The sequence below is a fragment of the Megalobrama amblycephala genome, linkage group LG21, assembly GCF_018812025.1.
Source record: "Megalobrama amblycephala isolate DHTTF-2021 linkage group LG21, ASM1881202v1, whole genome shotgun sequence".
Taxonomy (NCBI): domain Eukaryota; kingdom Metazoa; phylum Chordata; class Actinopteri; order Cypriniformes; family Xenocyprididae; genus Megalobrama; species Megalobrama amblycephala.
This window is the reverse complement of record NC_063064.1, coordinates 3,301,973-3,325,612: the sequence shown is the minus strand read 5'-3', so window position 1 is coordinate 3,325,612 and position 23,640 is coordinate 3,301,973. Positions and strand designations below refer to the sequence as shown.

The 23,640-nt window shown below is 37.6% G+C and overlaps 2 protein-coding genes and 4 non-coding genes across 6 annotated transcripts in view; 5 read left to right on the top strand and 1 right to left on the bottom strand.

The window, feature by feature from the left end:
* The window catches only part of abca7 (ATP-binding cassette, sub-family A (ABC1), member 7), a 49,454-nt gene extending 39,001 nt beyond the window's left edge, over positions 1-10,453 (top strand). The window contains 7 exon segments of the mRNA XM_048173055.1: positions 69-175; positions 296-437; positions 2,968-3,102; positions 3,178-3,281; positions 3,885-3,977; positions 4,751-4,994; positions 9,318-10,453. Coding sequence (XP_048029012.1) covers positions 69-175; positions 296-437; positions 2,968-3,102; positions 3,178-3,281; positions 3,885-3,977; positions 4,751-4,994; positions 9,318-9,710 — 1,218 coding nt within the window. The 3' untranslated portion in view covers positions 9,711-10,453.
* Positions 10,454-11,276: 823 nt separating this feature from the next.
* On the top strand, positions 11,277-19,493 carry r3hdm4 (R3H domain containing 4). The gene is made up of 8 exons (XM_048173059.1): positions 11,277-11,450; positions 12,272-12,426; positions 14,524-14,642; positions 14,719-14,833; positions 17,048-17,133; positions 17,258-17,343; positions 17,515-17,571; positions 18,054-19,493. Coding segments are annotated over exons 1-8 (663 nt in total). The 5' UTR covers positions 11,277-11,406; the 3' UTR covers positions 18,055-19,493.
* Positions 19,494-21,378: 1,885 nt separating this feature from the next.
* Positions 21,379-21,460, top strand: trnas-gcu. Its single transcript has one exon. It is a non-coding gene; the product is annotated as a tRNA-Ser (tRNA).
* A 123-nt stretch (positions 21,461-21,583) lies between these two features.
* trnas-gcu lies at positions 21,584-21,665 on the top strand. Its single transcript has one exon. It is a non-coding gene; the product is annotated as a tRNA-Ser (tRNA).
* A 1,023-nt stretch (positions 21,666-22,688) lies between these two features.
* On the bottom strand, positions 22,689-22,829 carry LOC125257336. The gene has a single exon (XR_007182346.1). It is a non-coding gene; the product is annotated as a U4 spliceosomal RNA (small nuclear RNA).
* Positions 22,830-23,479: 650 nt separating this feature from the next.
* Positions 23,480-23,561, top strand: trnas-gcu. Its single transcript has one exon. It is a non-coding gene; the product is annotated as a tRNA-Ser (tRNA).
* The last annotated feature ends 79 nt before the right edge of the window (positions 23,562-23,640 follow it).

The window sequence follows — 23,640 nt, the reverse complement described above, 5'->3', positions numbered from 1 at the left end:
TACTAGCTCCTTGTTTTTTCTGTTGTGATGGTTTAAACTGCTGCAAGTGTCTTCTTTTCCCATGGCAGTGTTTTGGGCTTCTTGGTGTTAATGGGGCTGGAAAAACCTCAACCTTCCGCATGCTAACAGGAGACACCCATGTTACTTATGGAGAAGCATTTCTTAGCAACCACAGGTTAGACCTTTGACATGTGATGAACATTACCAATATTCATACTTCCTACTTTTACTTAGTATTACTTTACCCTGGCAACTACCCACAACCCCCTAACACACATGCATTTTTTTTATTTAGTGTTCTTACAGAAATGGAGAAAGTTCATCAGCTGATGGGCTACTGTCCTCAGTTTGATGCCATCAGTGACCTGCTGACAGGACGTGAGCACCTGGAGTTCTACGCTCGCCTCAGAGGAGTGCCTGAAGCTCATGTTGCAAAGGTACAGGATGCTCCAAAAAAATATTATTATTATTGTTATTATAAAAGTGCATTCTGGGCACATAATACTAGATATAAGCGTTAATAGGCTCTAGGCCAGGGGTCTCAGAAAACTAGTGATTCCAAGCTTGTTTCAAATGGACCATCTAGTCATAATATATTTTTGTATTTAAATCCAAGGTTGGTTGGCTTCACATCTTCTGGTACCAAGTAGGTAGGGGTGGGAGAAAAAAATCGATGCATCGCGATTCTCTAATGATTCTGGATCAATTTCAGAATGGATCCTGATTCATGCGCGATGATGACGCTGCGTGTTTTAGAAACACCTATATTCTGCTTGCTTCCAATTCCTCACACACACCACTTGAAACTTCCATAAAATAATCTTTGTTAAAGTTCGGAAAGGTTGAAAGCATTACAAGGACATTCGCGGGCTTCAATGCACAGGATATGTGCTGTGAGAAACGTGCGTTTTGCTTGATGTTGCGCTTGCAGTGTGTCTCTCGCCCACCGGTATTTTCCTTACAGATGTTCTATGAAGGCATCATTTATGGAATGCAGTGGGCTTAAATATTAAAAATATGAAACTCACTGCCAGAAGGCTGTTTTCAATTTCAAATGCTCATGTGCGTTTTGTGAAGAGCGCTCGTGTATGCAGCTGTGTGCAACTCTGTGGTTAAATGTACTTGCATCTCAAAATGGTTTCATGACACAAAATTAATGTAAACAGTCAGTTATGTCTTAAGGCATTAAACAAACCATGACTTACAGTACAGTCCAAAAGTTTGGAACCACTAAGATTTTTAATGTTTTTAAAAGAAGTTTCGTCTGCTCACCAAGGCTACATTTATTTAATTAAAAATACAGTAAAAAACAGTAATATTGTGAAATATTATTACAATTTAAAATAACTGTGTACTATTTAAATATATTTGACAAAGTAATTTATTCCTGTGATGCAAAGCTGAATTTTCAGCATCGTTACTCCAGTCTTCAGTGTCACATGATCCTTCAGAAATCATTCTAATATGCTGATCTGCTGCTCAAGAAACATTTATGATTATTTTCAATGTTGAAAACAGTTGTGTACTTTTTTTTTCAGGATTCCTTGATGAATAGAAAGTTCAAAAGAACAGCATTTATCTGAAATACAAAGCTTCTGTAGCATTATACACTACTGTTCAAAAGTTTGGGGTCAGTAAGAATTTTTATTTTTATTTTTTTGAAAAGAAATTAAAGAAATGAATACTTTTATTCAGCAAGGATGCATTAAATCAATCACAGTAAAGACAGTAAAGACATTTATAATGTTACAAAAGATTAGATTTCAGATAAACACTGTTCTTTTGAACTTTCTATTCATCAAATAATCCTGAAAAAAAATATTGTACACAAATATTTTGTACAATTGTACACATTAAATGTTTCTTGAGCAGCAGATCAGCATATTAGAATGATTTCTGAAGGATCATGTGACACTGAAGACTGGAGTAATGATGCTGAAAATTCAGCTTTTCCATCACAGGAATAAATTACTTTGTGAAATATATTCAAATAGAAAACAGTTATTTTAAATTGTAATAATATTTCACAATATTACTGTTTTTTACTGTATTTTTAATTAAATAAATGTAGCCTTGGTGAGCAGACAAAACTTTTTTTAAAAACATTAAAAATCTTAGTGGTTCCAAACTTTTGGACTGTACTGTATATTTAAAAGAGAAAGAGAAAAAACACTCACAGCTCTTGAATGGAAAACGTTCAGATACTCTTGAATACTGAAAGCACTCTTTGTTTATTGCTTGTCATTTTTTTTTTGTTCCTTTTTTATAATTATTTACTACTTGCTTTTATGTTTTGAAGCTGTATTATTTTATATATTTAAAACACAATTGTTTTAATTAATTTTTTTTAATTTTGTAATTATTTTAAAAAGTACTTATAATTGCATATGTAATGAAATCCTAATCTTAATCTTAATCTTTTTTTTTTTTTTTTTTTGGCATTTTTGCCTTTATTATGATAGAACAGTAAACAGAGAGAAAACTAAGTGGGAGAGAGAGAGGGGGATAGGATCGGGAAAGGTCCGTGAGCCGAGACTCAAATTTGGGTCGCCCAAAGCTCATTGGCGCCACATGATTTATTTTTTTTATTTAAAGTTGGCAAACTAATTAATTAATTGGAAAAAAAGCAGATCAAGAATCGTTTTGGAATCGGATCGTGACTCCCAGAATCGGAATTAGATCATGAGGTGCCTAAAGATTCCCACCCAGGGGTTTGAGACCCCTGTTTTAAAGGCTGTGACACACCAAGCTGATTTTCTGTGATGTGCCACCTGCTCACAGGTAGATGCAGAACTTATAAGCTAGTTGGCCGTAAACTTTGCGGTGTGTTTAAGCGCAACTTTTTGGTGACGTGAGGCGACACCACAGTCGACCGTCGTCACTTCTATTTCTTTGATGCTGGTTTGAGGTGATTAGTCAATAAGCACTGTAGATCACTTACAGTCCTTTTTCATGACTGTCCTCTAGGTGGCGCAGTGGGGAGTTCAAAAGCTTGGTCTGAGTCAGTATGCTGATCGAGAGGCTGGGGGTTACAGTGGAGGAAATAAGCGCAAACTCTCCACCGCCATTTCCCTTATTGGAGCTGCACCTGTCATCTTCTTGGTATGTTTGCTACAATCATACTGTTGTATGATGTAGCTGTAAATGGCATTTTACACCCTCATCTGTGATTTTCAGGATGAGCCTACGACTGGGATGGACCCAAAGGCCAAGCGCTTCCTCTGGAACTGCATTCTCAGCGTGATCAAACAGGGACGATCTGTTGTTCTCACCTCTCACAGGTAGAGGACACTATTACAGTTTCATATAGGTAGCCTCAATGGATGGAAATAAAAAATCACATTCTGTTTTCTAAATTATTGTGAATGATTCATCCATGTATACATTTAATTAAGTGAATCCAGTGAAGCTAAAGTTCTCTCTGGTGTTGTATGCAGAATTTTTTCAGTCATTTAGTCCACTTAAACTCCACCCCTGCAAGCTCACGTTCATCTGCCTCTGTTTTTGAGCACAATGCCCACATCTCAAAATCCAGTCAAAAACCTATGAACAAAACCAAGCCGTGAGAATCTGTAAAGAACATTGAAATGTTTATGTACAAAAATGAGGAACTGCCCACTTAGACCAAAAGAGATCATCTGATTGACATGTAAAACATCCGACCACAGTTAGTTTTGTTTTTACGTGAAACTTCAAATCCAAATATAAAGTATAAAGATTCCTCTATACATGATTCCTGAGAGTGATTCATGTGCAGAGGCATCTTTATACTTTATATTTGGACTTTCAGTTTACCATCGTAGAGAAATCAACTCTTTGAAAGATATTCTGACTTCAGATTAACTTTTTTTTCTCCTGCCCTGATGGTTCTGCTGTCTTTGCAGCATGGAAGAGTGTGAGGCTCTATGCACCCGAATGGCCATCATGGTGAACGGAAGGTTCCAGTGTCTGGGCTCAGTCCAGCACCTGAAGAACAGGTAACAGTTCTGAATTAAACATTAGGTTAATATGAACAGCTTAGTATGTACTGCATGCAGTTTCAAAAATAGGATGCGAAAGAGTATGCAGTAATATGCCTCATTTTGTCATACATCCTCCGTATATTGCATGTTTAATTCAGTGGCATCATGTCAGAATCAAACCGTTATTTGTAGAGAGATCAAATAGTGATTCAAGAGATTGTGGATGATATAAGTAATGTTAAAAAGAATACAGTTTTGTGGCTGATGTCACTTTCAGTTAAAGTAACTCAAGAAAGAAAGAAAGTACTCAAGAAAATGCAGTGCATACTGCAAAATTAATATAAGTAGTATGCAATTCCGCAGGTCAAGTCAAGTCACCTTTATTTATATACAATACAGATTGTTACAAAGCATGCTTCGCTGCACAGTAATAAACAGGGAAATAACAGAATCAGTGATGCAAACTTCATCAAATATTTTTTATATGTTTTGTTCAGTTCAATAACTGGAAAGTTAACTAGTTATGAAACGAGTTCAATTCAGCTGTAAGCAGTTCTACAGAAGGCAATAATGTCATTGTTCAGCTTGAGTCAGTTCAATGAGTCAGTGAAGTTCAATAACAGTGTCTGTGTTGCAAAAATGCAGCTCTACAGGAGGCAATAGTTTCATCAGTCATCTCATTTCAGTTCAATAGTGTCAGTGCAGTGTAAGTGCAGTAAAATCAATAATATTACTGAATAGTGTCTTATAACAATTTTCATTTCTGCCCTCTTTGTCTTTCCTACTAGGTTTGGAGATGGTTACACAATAATCCTTCGTTTGTCCACGCCGTCTACAGAACCATGCCCGGTGGACACCTACATCCAGAACTCCTTCCCTGGGATCCAGCTGAAGGAAAGACATCAGAATGTTCTCCATTACCAGCTGCCATCACAAACCTGTTCGCTCGCTCGCGTCTTTGAGGTTCTGTCGAATAATTATAAGGAGCTGGGGATAGCTGACTACACAGTGTCACAAACTACACTGGATCAGGTAAGAGTACAGCGCTGAGACTCTGCTCCAAAATGGTGAGCTGCCTTGCTATCTACTGTGTACCTTCTAAGACAGCATAACTAAATGTCATAAAAACCTCATACGTGACCAATTTGAACACTAAACATAGACATGAACTCATCAGACAAATAGCTCTCCTCAATATACTTGACTCACAATTGATTTCAAAAGAATTTGGCACTAGCATGTTGCTAAGCTAACAATACTCTAAGCAGCATAAAAACATAGCACATAGGGCTGCATGATAATGGTTAAACAGATAATCATGATTATTCTCCTTTGGGAAGAAACATTATTATATAAAGAGGTGTAAATCAAAGGGGTAAATGTAATAAATGCCATTTCACATATTGCGTTTTCTTTACTAACAGTCTACACTTCACCTGATAGGCCTGTAGGTGGCACATGGACTTCATTTAACCAACTATGATAGCTTCATCACATGGGAAGTCGAATACAAAAAAAAAATTGTATTGATTACAATTGTATTGATAAGAGTAAATTGAACACTACTTATCATTAATACGACTTCTGGTAATACGTGGTTTTGGTAAGTGCTTTGTAATTTGTCTTCACATTAAATATTTTATAAGAAGCAATTCAGTTGCAAATGAGAAAAACCACAGATTCATACTGCTCCACAAATGCAAATTCATACAGACAGACTGCAAATAAATGTTACTCATTGTCATGTTTTTCTTTTAACCATTTTCATCTTTGAAATGGCTAAACACTAACAAACAGATGGCAGCTATGTAGTTTTCAACTGCTTTAATTTATGAAAACTGGTAAAACTTTAAAGGGATAGTTCACCCAAAAATGAAAATTTGATGTTTATCTGCTTACCCCCAGGGCATCCAAGATGTAGGTGACTTTGTTTCTTCAGTAGAACACAAATGATGATTTTTAATTCCAACCGTTGCCGTCTGACAGTCTTATAATGCGAGTCAATGGTAACACAATTTATAAGAGTCAATAAACATGCACAGACAAATCCAAATTAAACCCTGCTGCTCGTGATGGCACATTGATGTCCTAAGACACGAAACGATTGGTTTGTGCGAGAAAACGAACAGTATTTATATCATTCTTTACCTCTAATACACCATTATGTCCAACTGGGGAATTCGCTTAGTGAGGTCTGATCGCGCTCTGACAGCGGAAGTGATGTCTAGCACTCATTGAAGTATATGCGCGAGACATCACTGCCGTTGTCAGAGCGCGATCAGACATCACTAACCGAGTGCTGAACGCAGTTGGACATAGTGGTGTATTAGAGGTAAAATAATTATATAAATACTGTTCGTTTTCTCGCACAAACCTATCATTTCGTGTCTTAGGACATCAATGTGTCGTCACGAGCCGCAGGGTTTAATTTGGATTTGTCTGTGCATGTTTATGTTTATAAATTGTGTTACCATTCACTCGCATTATAAGACTGACAGACCGCAACGGTTGGAGTTAAAAATCATCATTTGTGTTCTACTGAAGAAACAGTCACCTACATCTTGGATGCCCTGGGGGTAAGCAGATAAACATCAAATTTTCATTTTTGGGTGAACTATCCCTTTAAGAAGCTTCTCTCAAAAGCTAAAATGTAAAACAGTGAAATTCTTAAAGTGCCCCTATTATGGCATTTGAAAGGTTCCTAGTTTTGTTTTGGGAGTGCCCAGCAACAGGTTTACAAGCATGCAAGGTTAAAAAAAACACTTTCATTATCTTATAATATGCATTTATTTTTACCTTATTTACTCAACGACTCCCAAACGTTTAGCTCAATGATTAATTTTTCCAAACCCCTCCTTTGCGTGATGTTAATCTGCAGTAATTGGTCAGATGACCCAGTCAGTTGTACACAGGAGTACAGTATACAGTGCTTGCTTCACTTACATTGTATTATAACAATGATGGTGCTCCGCTCTGTTCTAAAAATAAAGACTCAGAGAGGAAATAAGTTGGTTTGTGTTTATGTTGGCTAACCTAGCCCTCAGCTCAGTGGTAAACGCACAAACAGTCATGGTATATGCGTTAGCCCAATGCAGAAACGTATTGATAAAGTTGTACACCAATGTATTTGACATTTGACACATTTCTAGACTATTGCGAGCGAACACATATTGCTGTTAGCTGGTTAGCCGGACACCTACAAGCTGCGTGGAGCGTACACAACACACACAACTAAATGCATTCTACAGACATCATAACAGCAACAATTATTAATCATACTTACAGGTTTCTGATTCGGAGGAGGAAGAAGCTGGTCCAAATAAACTGGGTACTGACCCATCCTTCAATAACAACCGGCTTGCAAATCCCTCGTTGAATGCATTTAGGTTGAAGAAGCAGTCGTCAGTAAAATGACGGGAACACAGCACAAGGTTCAGGCTATACTGCTGTGGTATAGCTGTAAAGATAAACTTTAACCACTGATAATTCACGTATTGGCAGTGTTTGAGGAGTTTCAAGTTTTCTCTGGCGTCTGCGCACACAATAAGTGGGCGGACAATATGCTAATGTTTCGTCTTGAGGTCACAACGAAACGGCTTGGGATTCGTTTTACAAACGACACGTTTAATTGACTCGGAGTCGACTCTTACGTTTGTGAGACAATAACTTTATATACGGTGCTCTTTCAGATTTAAAACATTGCAGGATGTTTTCATTTACTTAGAGCTATGTTACACACTACATGAAAGGTCATTTTCAAAAATCCATAATAGGGGAACTTTAATATTAATTACAATAATTCCAAATTATGTTAAATTTTTACTTTGTATTGTAGCACAGAGGTAGATCACAAACAATATGGTCAAGAATCATGTTTGGATTTCTTACAGTTTGTCACAGAGATGTTTTACTCGCAGATTTTGTAGCAGCAAATCACACATGCTGCCTCGTGAAGGAACACAGACTGGCTGTATGACACTTTCATTCGAGCAGAATTTCACAATTAACATCGCTAAACTTTGTCAGTGTTGTCAGATCATCAGCTCTTTTTTGCAGCACAAGAGAGTGCATGTGCGTGTGGTTGCCAAATTGAAAAGATTAAGTAATACACTGGGCAGAAAACAAATCCTTTTAAGAGAAAAGCTCAGTTTGGGGGATAAGATTTATACTCTTGACAACTTCAAGCAGGAAAGATAGTGGAGGCTTGTTATCAATGCACGATAAAAGAAGTGTCTAAATAAAATTAAAAAAAAGTTTTCGGGACAAATAATCAGCGGGGCAAATATAACGACAATTATTTTTAACTAATTTAGAGAAGCAGAAAACATGATTAAAATACAATTAATCATGCAGCCCTAATAGCACATGTAAAATAGTCCATTTAAAATTTATCAGAACTACTTTTTATTGATTCTTTTCAGTATTAGATGAAATATTAATATTTATAATAATTTAGCATTTTTCACTGAGCTTTTTGCAGTGAATTATGGGATTGCCTGGCTTCTCCACAAAGGCTATATGCATGTGCGGTCACATTTACTGTTGTTTAGTTTACTGTTATTGTTTATCTACTTGCCTGAGGATAAATGATTATCACACACTTTTTTTCAAGTTGGTCACATAGATATGCCACATTGACCAAAAGACAGCTGCTTGGTTTGAAAGTGACTTCTGTGTGTGAGCTGTGCTTCATGCATCGTTATACTATTGACAGTCGACCCTTTTTGCCTGTTAAATTTTGCTAATGTGACTACACTTTTAGAATCTGGCCAGTAGAAGATATTATAGGTACAGCCTTGTGTCAGGAGGCATCTCACTGGGTTTTAGAACAGGGATTGTTACCAAAGTCCATTTAAGACAAGTCATTTCACTCGGTGGCCATCTTTGAAACGTCTCTCGGGCATGCATGTGCAGCTCCTATCTCTTGAATGGGAAAACATCAAATTCTCCAAAACTGTTTGCCAAGCTTTCGATTTAAAATTCATATTTGAAATCACCAATGAAATCTGACAACAACTGTCTCATAAATTTTGTTTCTAAATGCTTGATTCATGACAAAAAAACTGTATTTTTCAAGCTAGATCAAGCTAATGTGCAGACCTAAATGCGCAGCTCTTCTGCCTCATTTCGGAGGCACGCGTCTGACTGTTTCTATAGAAACCGGTGCTTCTAACGGCTGCTGCAGTGACGCAATGACTTTACCAGTCGGCGATTGGCCCTTATTTAGAAGGCGGGACTTGTTCCGCCATATTGCGCGTTGCACTTTCTCCCATTCAAAACAATACGAGTGACACGTCTTGTGTTATTCTATAGTCTTTGTTGTTACTCACAACTAAGAGTGTTTACCTCCTGCAGGTGTTTGTTAACTTTGCTAAGGAGCAGACAGATGATGATCAGCTCAGGGAAGTCACGGTAAACGGTGGATCCGTGGCCAACCGACTTCAGCGGCCCACGGACCTCAAACTCGAGAAATTCAGCAGGTCTTCCACACCACACTCTCTTTCAACACCCTCTACAGATCAAGCTGCTTGCTCAGAACAAACCCCTGAGCCTCCATCTACTAGTTTAAAGACCAAAAAGAGTAAATCGAACAGTCCATCAATCTCAAGACAGCAACAGCAGATGCGGATGGAACCTGTTGGCGAGGCAGCTAATGGATCACACCTTCCTGAAGACCAGACTCTTGGGAGAAAAGATCCATCCATGTTATTTATTGTCAGTACCAAAACACAGGAAAGCAAAGTGTGAAAAAAAAAACAAAGATACTCAGAACCAAACAGTCATGATGTGGATCTCTGGTGATCTTTGGTGCCTTCTTCACATATAATTTTCCAAATTTTTTATATAGTTTCTTTAAAACCAATCAATTATTGAATCTATTTGGCTGCCCTGATAACTCTGCAATTCGTCATTGATTGTATGTCTAGTTTTTATTCTGAAACTTGAAAATGACGCATGGCATCATTGGCAGGAATTCTTTCCCAGCCCTCTTTAACGCATAAATTATGCATATTATTGTCATGATGTGAGTTGCACCTCCATATAGGATTTGCTTTGTGCAACCCAATTTGGATATGATTTTTGCTGAATGTGTTACATTATATCGGACCTCTGTTTTCTACATGTATGTAAAGGTCAAATGCGCAGTGTAGAGATGGTATCAAACTGAAAAACTGCCTTCATATGCTCAACATTTGTATTTCCTGATTTTTTTGTACTGTTTTAGATTTATTTCTCTTTTTTTATGTGATGCACTTTAGCTTAAAACGATTCTAATATTGTAGTCTGGATTATCACTGTATCTCTTCACTGCAAAGATTGTCACAATGCTTGATATGTAGCTTTTTTATGTAGTATTTATTGGATGTACATAACAGAGATATTATGAAATTATGTTTGCAATATTCCTTATGTGTATGATGCTGGATAAAATTCTAAAAAGTTAAAATGCTGGGATATTTATATGCAAATATATAAATCTGGGTACTGAAGTTTGGTGTGTGCGCACATTGATTTATTTTAAAAAATGGATTAGTGTCCTTTTTATATTCAATTAACAGTAACTATTTTCAAGGTTGCGTATAGTGTATCTTGTCATAAACCAATCTGGCAGTAGAACATTGAATAATGCTTTCTCTGTGACACAGTGAACTTGTCTTGTTTCTTAAAAGCTACACATCAGGGGAATTATGTTTGGGAAGGGTATTTTTAGGCTTGACTATGGATGATTACTGTCTGGAACCGGAAATGGGGATGAAAGTAGCTCTGGTAATGCAGCTGTCTTTAACTGCAGCCACTTTCCTCCACCGTCATCATGGTCTCTTTGACCATATCTCACTTTTTAAACTGTTGTAAACTGCTGAGACTCTACAACTCACTGTTTATTATATATATATATATATATATATATATATATATATATATATATATATATATATATAAAATTGACAGCATTAACAAAATCCTTTCCAGTAAGATCTTGATATAAAGTTCTATGTAATACCTTGACCATTACCATAAATGTCATACAATACCTAAATATATTAATATAATTATTATTTTATAATTATGCATGCAGATTTTCGACCTCATATTGAAACATTATATTCGATATTTGTACGTAACTGTCACAATTCATGACTATTTATAAAAAAAACTTAAAATGGTAAAAAACTTGAAATGAAAATGGTTACCAAATACATAATCTAAGATAAAATATAATATAATATAATATAATATATAGCTTCTGTCAGGTTGAAGCGTTCTGAGGATATTTATTGGCTGAAATGATTGTCATGGCTGTAGGGTTTCCAAAACCCCGCCCATTCTCTTTATCTAGTTAGCTATTAGCCATCGCGGCTAACGCCAGCTGTTCTGGACCTTTTCTCCTTATAAATTTCTTTGTTTGTGTCTCTGTCGTGTTTCTTTGTGAGAAGACTTTGAGATGGTTGTGTTAAATAGCAATGACAATGAGGAACAGGATGTAATGTAAGTGTATTTTTAGCTTGTAGCCGGTAGCTAATTCGCCTATTTGTCTTAGCACATATGCTACATGTCAGTTGTTTTTGTCAGTCGGTCAAGCTCATTAGCTAAATTAAAAACAAACGACAGATAACGTTACGTCTCTCAAGTCTTCGTTGCATCTAATGTTTTATATAAATGAAATAAGTGATGCACTTTAAAACTGTGGTAGCAATGTAATGATTGTTTATGTCATTGTTTATGGCACCTCAGCTAAATGACAGGTCATTATGTACAGAAATAAATAAATAAATGTAAGGTTATAATTCAATTACGTAAAGTCAACTAAGTTGGAGATAACCGGCATATCCGAATAAACTCAGAAGTAAAATCAGTATTTCATATCTAATTTTCTGTAGGTTATTTAGTATAAATGTGTAATCTACTATTTGCTGGTTTCTATACAGGTGACCCTGGCCGGCAGCTTCACAACAAATAAAAATGAAATAATTATAGTGAAATAGACAACTAAAATTTGCATGTTGTTTGCAGAGATAAGCTGTGACCTATTTCCATGGTAAAGCATCTGACTTGTGGCTAGAGCTATAAATAAAAGTAGAGCAGTGGGTCTCCACTGAAGGATCTGTAGATTCACTACAGCAGTGCAGTGTGAAAAACTACATTAAAATCCACTAAAACATTGTGACAAATTTAATTTAATTAATTAATTAAATTTAAATTTGTATCAGAGTAAATTTTGTGTCTGTCATGTGTGTGACTATGGAGTAAACCCTTTGGGAGAATAGTTTAGTAAACCAAAACATGTCTGATTTCTGTTTCTCTTTCAGCCTAAATGAGCGGCGCTGCTCATCTCTACCCAACTCTCCTGCAAAACGTGTTTCTCCAGCCAAAAAGAAGCAGTTCTTTATTAACCAGGCCATCCGTAACTCGGACCTCACTCCCAGAGCCAAGGGCAGGAAGAGTCTGCGACGACAGGAAAACAGTGAGTCTTGCTTTGATGTCTGGATACTTCATTATTTATGTTTATGTTATTTACTGTTTTATTACCTACTACACAGGAAAAATTTGCAAAAAAATTCTGTCATTTACTCACCCTCTTGTCACAGTTTTGCAGAATGTTAACAATGCTCTTTTCTATACTGAAAAAACACAAAAGTCTATATGATTTTTTTTATGACAGTAACATGGCTCTCATAGTTCATTTTTAGCATTAAGGTGTGGTCACATTAGTGTTATTTCAATGTATGAAACGCTGCTCAAACAGATGTTACTTTCAAACCAAGCAGCTTTCTGTTAGTCAGTGCAGCGAATTTGAACTCAAATGAAATCTGGCTGGGAAAATGTTTTCGCCCTCACACATTCCTATTAAAATGACTGAAATTTGTCTGTGAAATTTAGATGAGCAACTGTGACTGCACTTTTAGGCCCTAATTTACACCTGGTAATAAGATGCATTTTGCCAACTGGATCATAAGAGGACGACGCTGTAAATGGGTGTACGCTGTAAAAGCAGGTGTAAACGGGGTCTAAAACATTTTGAGCTTGTCTACTTTAAACTACTTCCAGAGGCAGAGTCATTTGGTCGAATGTGTTTGAACAGCCACAAAAGACCACCTACTCTCCCCCTACTAACTTAATGATCCGTGTGAACCAAGCCCCACGGTTCGGCATGCATGTGATTCGTGGATCAACTGCAAGTTTCACAGCAGTAGAGTAAAAGGTTATCATTTGCACGTGTTTTGTCTTGCTAGTTTACACATTAAATAGATATAAAACCATTCCAGCGCTAGAAGAGGCAAAAGAGGATTTAATTCGGTATTGCACGCCATGCTGTTATCGGTGCGCACAGACGCACATACAAGGCTTGATGGTTCAGTAGTTGGATGGTGGTGAAGTTGCAATCAAATTTTTCCAGTTTGAATGAAGAGATAACAAACTTGCATTGTTAGGTCGAGCAAGTTACAATAGGGCTGGATGTAACTTGAGACCCCTCCGGCTGCGCAATTGCGCACCGAGGGAAAAGTCCCATAGTCGGACCGGATGTCTCTCTAGTCTTTTCACACAAACAGCAACCAGAGGAAAGTAGTGAGGGAGGGTCACTATGACTCTGTCGAGGTCACACCTTTCGAGTTAAGCTTGACCAATGAGAAAGGTGTAATTTCCAAGCAGGAAAAATTCCTTTGTTTGGAAGCTGACTCATTTGATCAGAGTGAGCTGGCTGTTTGTGTCCCTTTATACCCTGATTAATATAACAAGCATATGATGCATGCTTCAAGGAGGTGATATACACCAATGTGCAGGGCGTTAAACGAGGATTATTTTAATAGGAAGCATGATACCAATAAAGTTACATTATCTGAAAAACTAGAATAACAGGGTTGAAAAAGTCATTAGTCTCCTGATTTAATACTTCGTTGAACCATCTTTTGCTTTAATTACAGACTGAACTTGAGCAATTCTGCAAGGAATAATGGCCAAATGTTCCCCAATCTAGGTGTGCAAAGCTAGTACAGACATATCCAAAAAGATTAATGGCTGTAATTAAAGAAAAAGTTGGCTCTACGAAGTATTAAATTAATTTCCAGAACTGTTGCTCTTTCTGTTGCTTGCTCCTCTGGCCTTGATAACAGCTTACATTCTTGCTGGCATTGTTTTTATGTACTTTTCCACAGTCTCTGTTGTTACTGATTTCCAAATAGTTTATAGTTGTTCCTAAAGACTTGCTTTTGATGAATCCTTTGTGCAATATATCTTTGAATCCATTAAATAATTATATTTTAGCATTACAAACATAACTTAGATTAAAGAGTTTGCACATACTGGTGTGGATTAACCATTACAGAAACAAAAATGATTTTGGTAATCACCAATACTGTTAGTTTAGGGCAGCTGTGACACAAACCTTACATTGGGTGGTGGTCTAATAAATTTGTTATGCACTGTGCTGTATATATACTGTATAGAAGCATTGGCCAAATGCTTAAAAATGAAAAGAAAAAACTTTCATGTTTGGCTCAGAAAGAAAAAAAAGTTTAGTTATGATATTGTAATATTTTGCAAACACTCTGCTTCTGCGTAGCTCGTTTTCTGGACAGTCTTTTGGAACCGGGCGAATGCTCTAAAGAGGATGGTGAAGGGCATGAAACAGCCTCACCCACCATCTTCACTGAAGCCTGCACCAATGGAAACTATGTGGAGGTAAAGCAAGTTTCTTTAACTGCTCTCAGTTAAGGGATATTTTGACTACTTTAACTCTCTCTCTGATGTCTCTCAGTACTGGAGTGATTTTATGAATCGTTCTGGGGAGGAGCAAGAGCGACTGTTGGCTCTGCTGGAGGAGGAGGCTCAAAGGACCCACTCTAACAAGAGCCATAAAGACCAAAGAAAGGGTCTGACATAATTTAATCACACAAACCCACTTTGCATCCAATAAGAGAGAGGGTTGCACACCAGTTTATCACACTACACACATCTTAAGACTTACGTTTGACGTATTCACTCTAGTGTAGACCACACCAGATGAGACGTACTTCACACAGAGGCATTTGTACTTCACATGCTCTCTGTTGCCTTCAGTCCCCTTAACCTAAGTGCTTGAGTGCAGTTTAGAGCCATACGTTTTGTACAGTTTACATTTCAGTGCCTTAAGATCAGGGTGGTGTACAGACATTTTGGGGGGCAGGTGCTCAAGTGAAAAAAGGGCACCCCTCTCATAGCTAGCCTACTATAACATTTACATAAAAAAATTAGTTACAACATCTTTAAATTATATATTTATATTTTTATTCAAATAAATAATTACGTCCTTTGTTGGCATTATGCTGAAATTAGTAAATGAGCAAAAGCAATGTTGTGCATTACTGAAAGAAACTACTATTCATCGCTTGTAAGTCACTTTGGATAAAAGCGTCTGCTAAATGAATCAATGTAAATGTCATAATTTCTATTATTTATATGCATTTACACTGTAATTAGTTATAGTTGCATAAACAATGTTATGAAATTAGTGTTTAAAATGTAACATTTTGAATATAGAAATATGAAATGATACTTTTCTATATATGATACTTTTGTGTGGAACTGAAACTGCCAGTAGGTGGCAGCAAGTCTTAAAGGATTAGTTCACTTTAAAATGAAAATTAATCCAAGATTTACTCACTCTCAAGCCATCTTAGGTGTATATGACTTTCTTCTTTCTGATGAACATAATCAGAGTTAATAAATATCCTGACGTCGCGTCAGTTAGACTTTTGTTGAATTTGGAAGGTGTATGACATAGCGTAAGTGTTTTGAGCTGCGAGAGGCGTTACACTTTCTTTGGTGAATACGGAAGGTGGTCTGGTGGAAGCTAGATATTTTACTTTCTAAATTGTTAAATATGGATATGATATGATATGTTGTTCTAGAACTTGGATATACCTTTCAGCATTGATGGTGCCTTTCCAGATGTGTAAGCAGGCCATGCCACACGGGGGCTCTTATTGCTACCTGCCCCAACTTTTTTGGAATGTGTAGCTCTCATGAAATCCAAAATGAGCCAATATTTGACATGGCATTTCAAAATGTCTCACTTTCAACATTTGATACGTTATCTATATTCTATTGTGAATAAAATATAAGTTTATGAGATTTGTAAATTATTGCATTCCTTTTTTATTCACAATTTGTACAGTGTCCCAACTTTTTTGGAATTGGGTTTGTATTAATATCACTGAGATTGTGTTCATCAGAAAGAAGAAAGCCATATACTCCTAGGATGGCTTAAGTGTGAGTAAATCTTGTAAATTTTCATTTTAAAGTGTACTAATCCTTTAATAAATGAGTCAAAGAATCATTCATTCACTGATTTGTTCAAACCGGCTGATTCATTCATGAACAAAACACCACCTCTGTATGTTGCAGGGAGATGCAACTGTTCTGCTTTGTTCTAAACCAGGGGTGGGGAACGTTGATCCTGGAGGGCCATTGTCCTGCAGAGTTTTGCTCCAACCCTGAAAAAAACACTCACCTGCCTGTAACTTTAGTAATCCTGAAGAACTTGATTAGCTTCAGGTGTGTTTAATTAGGGTTGGAGCTAAACTCTGCAGGACAATGGCCCTCCAGGATCAACGTTCCCCACCCCTGTTCTAAACTATTTTTCGTTCATGAAATAGAGCAAAGAACACTCAAAATGGACAATACTGTGTTTAAAATTAATTTAAATTAATATCAACTTATTGTTTATTGAACTGTTGTATTAAAATAAATCTTACATTTGAAATCGTGCTGATATTGGGGAAAACAGCACTTTTGTTCGTGTGATACCTCTAAACCCCCCTCCCCCCACTCTGCCCTAAACTCAGGCACTGGTTGAGCCAGAAGTCGGACGTGTCGGGACGCTCAAACAAACAGAGCAATGTTTCGATAGCTCCACAGTATTTGCACTCTGTATAGGTGAACTTATGCATGATTTACTTACGGTCGTCTCTGCCGTTAATCTGGGGATTTGAAGTATTCCAACATCAAAAAATACACACTTCATCTTTATTAATTCAATGATGGGCAGATTATTTCTAATTTTATCTGACATATTTGTGATGATCATTCTCCTATCCTTTTAACAGTAAATCCTGCTGTCAGGGCTCAGGAATGTTACCAGAGGATTGATCGAAGGCTGCGTGCAACGCTGAGACGCAGACAGATTCCCATGGTGACGCTCTTTGTCATTTGCTTGATCTTTGTCTTGATTTTTGTCTTCCGCCTATTTCCCTTTCTCTTGTCCTATCATTCTTTTTTTCTGTCTGATATCTGTGCTTTCATTTTCTTTGTTTAAGGGAGTGTTGGAGGGTCTGGAGTCCGAACTGCTGGAATTCTTCATGGCACATCCACACTCAATTTACATTACCAAACTCAGCAGCAGGTGAACAATCTACAACAGTTAATGCATCTCTCACCTCCACAGACTAATTCAGACCACCACTAACAATTAAACATGCATGTTTGCAATTGTTGCTTGAGAAGTTGAAAGCAGTAATGTTAGTGAATCAGTAGAATACCATGTTTTGATTCAGACATGTCTGTGTTTCTGCAGTTATGAGCGACTGCTCTTTCATGCCATCTGCCAATACATGGATCTTGACCTCTGCTAGTGAGTGAACTTTATTACTTCATTCCGACGTAGCCAATTTATGGTTGTTTTCATATGAGGCTGATGTGAATTCATTTGAACAAACTCATTTGTGTATATATTACGTACTGTAAACTGTAGTGGAATTTTCAAGAATTTGATTAGGTTTTTCCATTTAAAGTTTTTGTCAATTAAACACATTAAACCTTTTTTGCTTTAGTTAAAATAATAATTAAAAAAATGGATTTATCATTGACTAGCATACTCTTTTGTAATTGATCGTGCCATTAACAATTTAAAAAAATGCTAGCTTTGATCCTAATGTCATTTAATTATCAATATTTTAAAATACATTTTTAACAACCAGGGATAGCAGGTTAACACCACTGACAATTCTCAAAAAATGTGATTTCTCACAACTAAATGTAGAAACTCAGAGTTTTATCAGCATCTCCTTGACACACGTGACCTAAGGAACAACTAAAGTGTGTGATTTTCTGCAGGCTCTGACTGTAATGGTGCTCGACAGACTGAGGTAGTCAACAAACAGGAAGAGTTCCTGCCTCCTCAGTCTCTGCTCTCTGCCTACCTGGAACAGTTGAGCTAAGCTGCTATGAATCCTGGCCACAACCAGTACCATTGCTGTTCATCCAGCCAGAACCGGCACCACTGCCCCTTACCTGGCCAACATGAACTGTGCGTGTGGCATTATGTCATAGGACCTGACCTGCAGGCCTTGTCCTTTAGGAGAGACTGGGCTAACTAGAGTGATCACTGTACTCAGTGTCACTGTCTCTGTCATTTACTTTTTAAATGCATTTTGTGATGTTTTGGAGCACATATTAGTAGATGTTACTATAACTGTCTTTATAAATAATCTGATTCTTTTTCCATGTTCCAGGCAGAATTTTACTGTCATGGCATCTTTGTATAAAAGTAGAAACATAATTGTGTAGAAGAGGCAGAATATGATTGATAATTGACATTATTGTTTTTGATGTTCATGATCTTAACATGAAAAGTCACAGTCAAAAACCTACAACTCAGGCTCATACAAAAGGATGACATGTTCTAAATCAGCATACACATCACAAATCTCATGATTGTTATGCAGTTATTGTATGTGTATACCTGTACAATGTGTTTATTTTTACTGCACACATACTGCACAACGTTTTACTATTAACGCATTTGATTTGTGCTGACTTGTAATTCTGCTAATTTACTTTAGCCAATCCTGCCTGACAAGAGGAATCTGTAGTCCTTTTATACCCAGCATTCTATAACATGAATTTGAGTAAAACGGTACTTGTCTTGTTTGTTAATCTGCAGTTATTAGGTGTCACACACTTCTTCTTTTTTTTCTGTTAGGGATCTGCCAACATGCACTTAAAACTATGCCTTACCTGTACACGCCATATTTGTCGGTTTTGCTTTTTCGTATTTATATATTGAGCCTTTACATCAAGGTTATTATGGTTTACATACAGGGGAAATCTTTCGATGTTTTTACTATCAAGGGTCTTGAGACACTTGAGCAGTTCTTGCATTGGTGTTTATAACCAAAGTGTGTGTGTGTGTGTGTGTGTGTGCGTGTGTATATAGTGCTGATTCTCAGGCATCACCCTTCATGAATGTGGACTTTTACATTACTCTCAATCACCTAAGAACAGGTGTGTTGAACCCTATTGAGATGAAGCGTTAGCTTTTTGGAATAACATTTATACTTTTGTGCCAAAATTTGAGTTTAATGTTATTTATATCATGGTGGCAGAACATGAATACACACAATAGAGCGCTTCATTGTATTTAGTTTTTGTCTGTTGCAAGTACCTGTTAAAATGGTATCAAGCTTTTAACTGAGATCATATTGTTTGATTATCTTATGGATCGAATGCAAGTCATGTGGACATAACCATGAAAATAAAAGAAGTTCTGGTAAAGCTTGGCTTCCTGTATTCATGTTGTTGTGAAATAGTAATTTACAAATAAGGTTTAAAGGCTTGGTTGAAGAACACCAATGCCCTGTTCAAGTTCCCATTCTGTCTCTAGTTTCACCACAAAGACATCTTTTTGCATCATTTCCTCACTTTTGATCCAAACCTGTATGACTAACTTTCTGCAGTGAACTTAATGAATTTAAATGTCTGAGTGAATGATTTTAAATGGTTTCCATTTTTTTACATTTAAAGATTTAAGTTAATACTGAACATTTGTATTTAATAGTTTAAAAATGGTCATAAGGTCACAAGGATGTATCAATATTAACACTAGTCTTTGTTCCACTCAGCGGTTGCTTCCTTGCTTTAGAGAGTAGGGTTGCACTTTATTTTACAGAACGTGCACTTACCTAAGAAAGTACAGGGTAATATAAGGCAACTACATGGGTTAAGTTTAGGTTTAGGGGTAGGTTCAGGGTTAATTACCCAGTTATTGCAATTACTATATTAAGTACATAGTATATACATGGGGAACTGTAAAATAAAGTGCTACCGAGAGTAGATATGAATTGGTTCTTTTGAACATTTTGTTTCAATGAAAAAGTTATGTAATTATTTCTTTCCTTATATCCTACTTCCTGTCTCTTAAGGGGAAATGCTATTGTAGTGATAATCCTGCATATATTCTGTATTCTGCTACTCACTCACTTACTGATCATGTACATGTACATCCTCTCAACCTGTTCTCTAGAAAAGATAAAGAAACTTGTCGCCGATTTCAACTTCACCACTCACCTCTAAGGTTTGTACATAAAAGTGACCTCAACATTGCTAATTGATTGGAAGCAGTCACGATGTCTTCTTAAACATTCTGCACAGACTGAATATGAATTTACAAAGCATTTAAAACAAATTCACAGACTCATTTATTCAAACATTGTGTAAATACAATGATAAGTGAAAGACTTATTTATATAGACTTTATATTTTCTTATATTTGCTTTTTTCATAGAACAACAAACTGATTTATTATATGAAACAGTCATGGGTTTGAATCACATCCTTGTCGCTTGAGGCCTTTAGCCTCCAGGAGAGCCTAGTGAACAGGGCGACTGCAGCGATGCTGCTCGCATCTATCCAACTGTTTACGACTAGTGGTGAGTGATTTCGAAAGACTGTTTAAAAATGATTAAAAAAAACCAGCAATGATCACACCTCGGATAAACCTCATAGGCTAGGATATTGCCTCTGCGAAAGAATACCGGCGAAAGACACAACGTCTTCCGTGCACCTATCTGCACGTGGAACGACAGGGTGGTAAGAAGCTTTAAACTGCCATCCAATCAGCATTTTGGCACGGATGGATGAATGGTGTGTCTACGAAACAGACAAGCGATGTGCACAAAAAGGTTTATTCCTTGTACTCTCTTCACTCAAAGAAAAAAGTGCGCTATTTCCGTAAATCTGGGGGGAGAGAATTATGGGTATCCTGGCAGCAAAGGGGCGGAGTCATAACCCTCAATCTCCAAGAACATGTTTGAGATCGGGATCGATTCAATGAGCCCCCTACAAGGTCGGGAAGGATAATGAAGAGTGCAAGGACACTGCAAACATATGCTGAGGGAGGTCCAATGCCAGCTTTGTTACCTTTTTCTAGACTCTGGCGTTCTCTCTAGGTTCTTTCCAACAAAGCAGAAGCAGGACACAAAAGAAACATAAGCACATCTCCCTCTTTCAAAACAATTGTGAGTCTCCTAACCGATAAAACCCAATGCTCCTTACCTCTTGATCTACCCAACCACTTACATCACATTTTTACTTTGTCTCTGTCCTGTTAATGAGAGTGGCTGAAAAGCACCTCAATGCCGCTTCAGGCAGCTGAAGGTGTGACGAGGTGGCTGAGTGGTTAAGGCGATGGACTGCTAATCCATTGTGCTCTGCACGCGTGGGTTCGAATCCCATCCTCGTCGTTTGATGGCTTTAGTGTTTCGGAGAGCCTAGTGCACCTTGGACAGCCGCTCAAAGGACCTTGCTGCCAATTTTAAGCTTGTCATAGTAAACACCACAGACAAATTTCAGGCAGACTGTCAAGTGACGAGGTGGCTGAGTGGTTAAGGTGATGGACTGCTAATCCATTTTGCTCTGCATGCCTGGGTTCGAATCCCAACCTCGTCGCTTGAGGTCTTTAGCCTCCAGGAGAGCCTAGTGAACAGGGCGACTGCAGCGATGCTGCTCGCATCTATCCAACTGTTTACGACTAGTGGTGAGCGATTTCGAAAGACTGTTTCGTGAAATATTGAAAACTTTACAATCTTTTGTTTTGATTCAGTCGTTCGGAGCGTGCATCAGACTGCCAAAGTCACGTGATTTCAGTGAAAGAGTCTTTGTTACGACATAACTGTTTCAAAATGTTTCGAAATTTTAATGGCTCACCGCTTGGGACCATCTCTGCGAACCCATGAATCATGCGAATTCACTGAGAACCACTGAAAAAGTGCCTATGTTTTTGACATGATCTCTGATCAGTTTTATATATTTGTGGTAGTTTTAATTAGACATTAGTATAATTACAAAGAATAATTGTAGCCCATAGTATTTTATTGGCCTGTTTAGCTGAGCCATCCATGGAACAAACAAAACAAGACCTGAAAATTGATAAAAGAACACATATTACACAGACACTTGAAATGTAATAATATTAGATTATAAGTTAATTGCATTTGATAGATTTTACTTCCAATAAAACATTTGCAATGTGTTTGTAAAAGTTTTTTATGCATGTTTGGCCTGAGTTTTTGTTGCATTTACACTGCTCTGACCAGCAGGTGTCACCAGCGTGTGGCGTTTCAAACGCTTGGAAACAGTGAATCATTTTGCAAAGCAATTTGTTCAATTGATCCGAAACTTTGAAAAGCTTCATTTCTCCAATCACTGTTTACCACACGTCATGGGGCTCTTTGACTGAATCACATTTTAATAATAGCGGCAGAAAAGCTGTGTTCATATCTGAAAACATTGTTGAGCTCAAGATCAATACAACATGCAAGCTGGTGCTTGCATATGACCATTAAAAACACAAAGACCCTCCAAGTGCGCTCCGAGGAAGACATTCACCAGACGTGAGCTTTCGCCATCTTAGCAAAAACAACACGTGAAAGAAACCGAAACACAACCGCTTACTTTCAACAAATTATTAAGACTCCTAAAAGACCGACAAAAATTGCTAAGGCTTACTGTATTTCAAATCATCCCGGCGGGGTATTGGGTAAAGTTTTCAACCAGCAATGATCACGCCTCGGATAAACCTCATAGGCTACGATATTGCCTCTGCGAAAGAATACCGGCGAAAGTCACAACGTCTTCCGTGCACCTATCTGCACGTGGAACGACAGGGTGGTAAGAAGCTTTAAACTGCCATCCAATCAGCATTTTGGCACGGATGGATGAATGGTGTGTCTACGAAACAGACAAGCGATGTGCACAAAAAGGTTTATTCCTTGTACTCTCTTCACTCAAAGAAAAAAGTGCGCTATTTCCATAAATCTGGGGGGAGAGAATTATGGGTATCCTGGCAGCAAAGGGGCGGAGTCATAACCCCCAATCTCCAAGAACATGTTTGAGATCGGGATCGATTCAATGAGCCCCCTACAAGGTCGGGAAGGATAATGAAGAGTGCAAGGACACTGCAAACATATTCTGAGGGAGGTCCAATGCCAGCTTTGTTACCTTTTTCTAGACTCTGGCGTTCTCTCTAGGTTCTTTCCAACAAAGCAGAAGCAGGACACAAAAGAAACATAAGCACATCTCCCTCTTTCAAAACAATTGTGAGTCTCCTAACCGATAAAACCCAATGCTCCTTACCTCTTGATCTACCCAACCACTTACATCACATTTTTACTTTGTCTCTGTCCTGTTAATGAGAGTGGCTGAAATTGTGCTCTGCACGCGTGGGTTCGCACCTCAATGCCGCTTCAGGCAGCTGAAGGTGTGACGAGGTGGCCGAGTGGTTAAGGCGATGGACTGCTAATCCATTGTGCTCTGCACGCGTGGGTTCGAATCCCATCCTCGTCGTTTGGTGGCTTTAGTGCTCCAGAGAGAGCACAGTGCGTCTGGCAAAGCTGCTCAAAGTGTCTTGCTGCCAACTTTAATG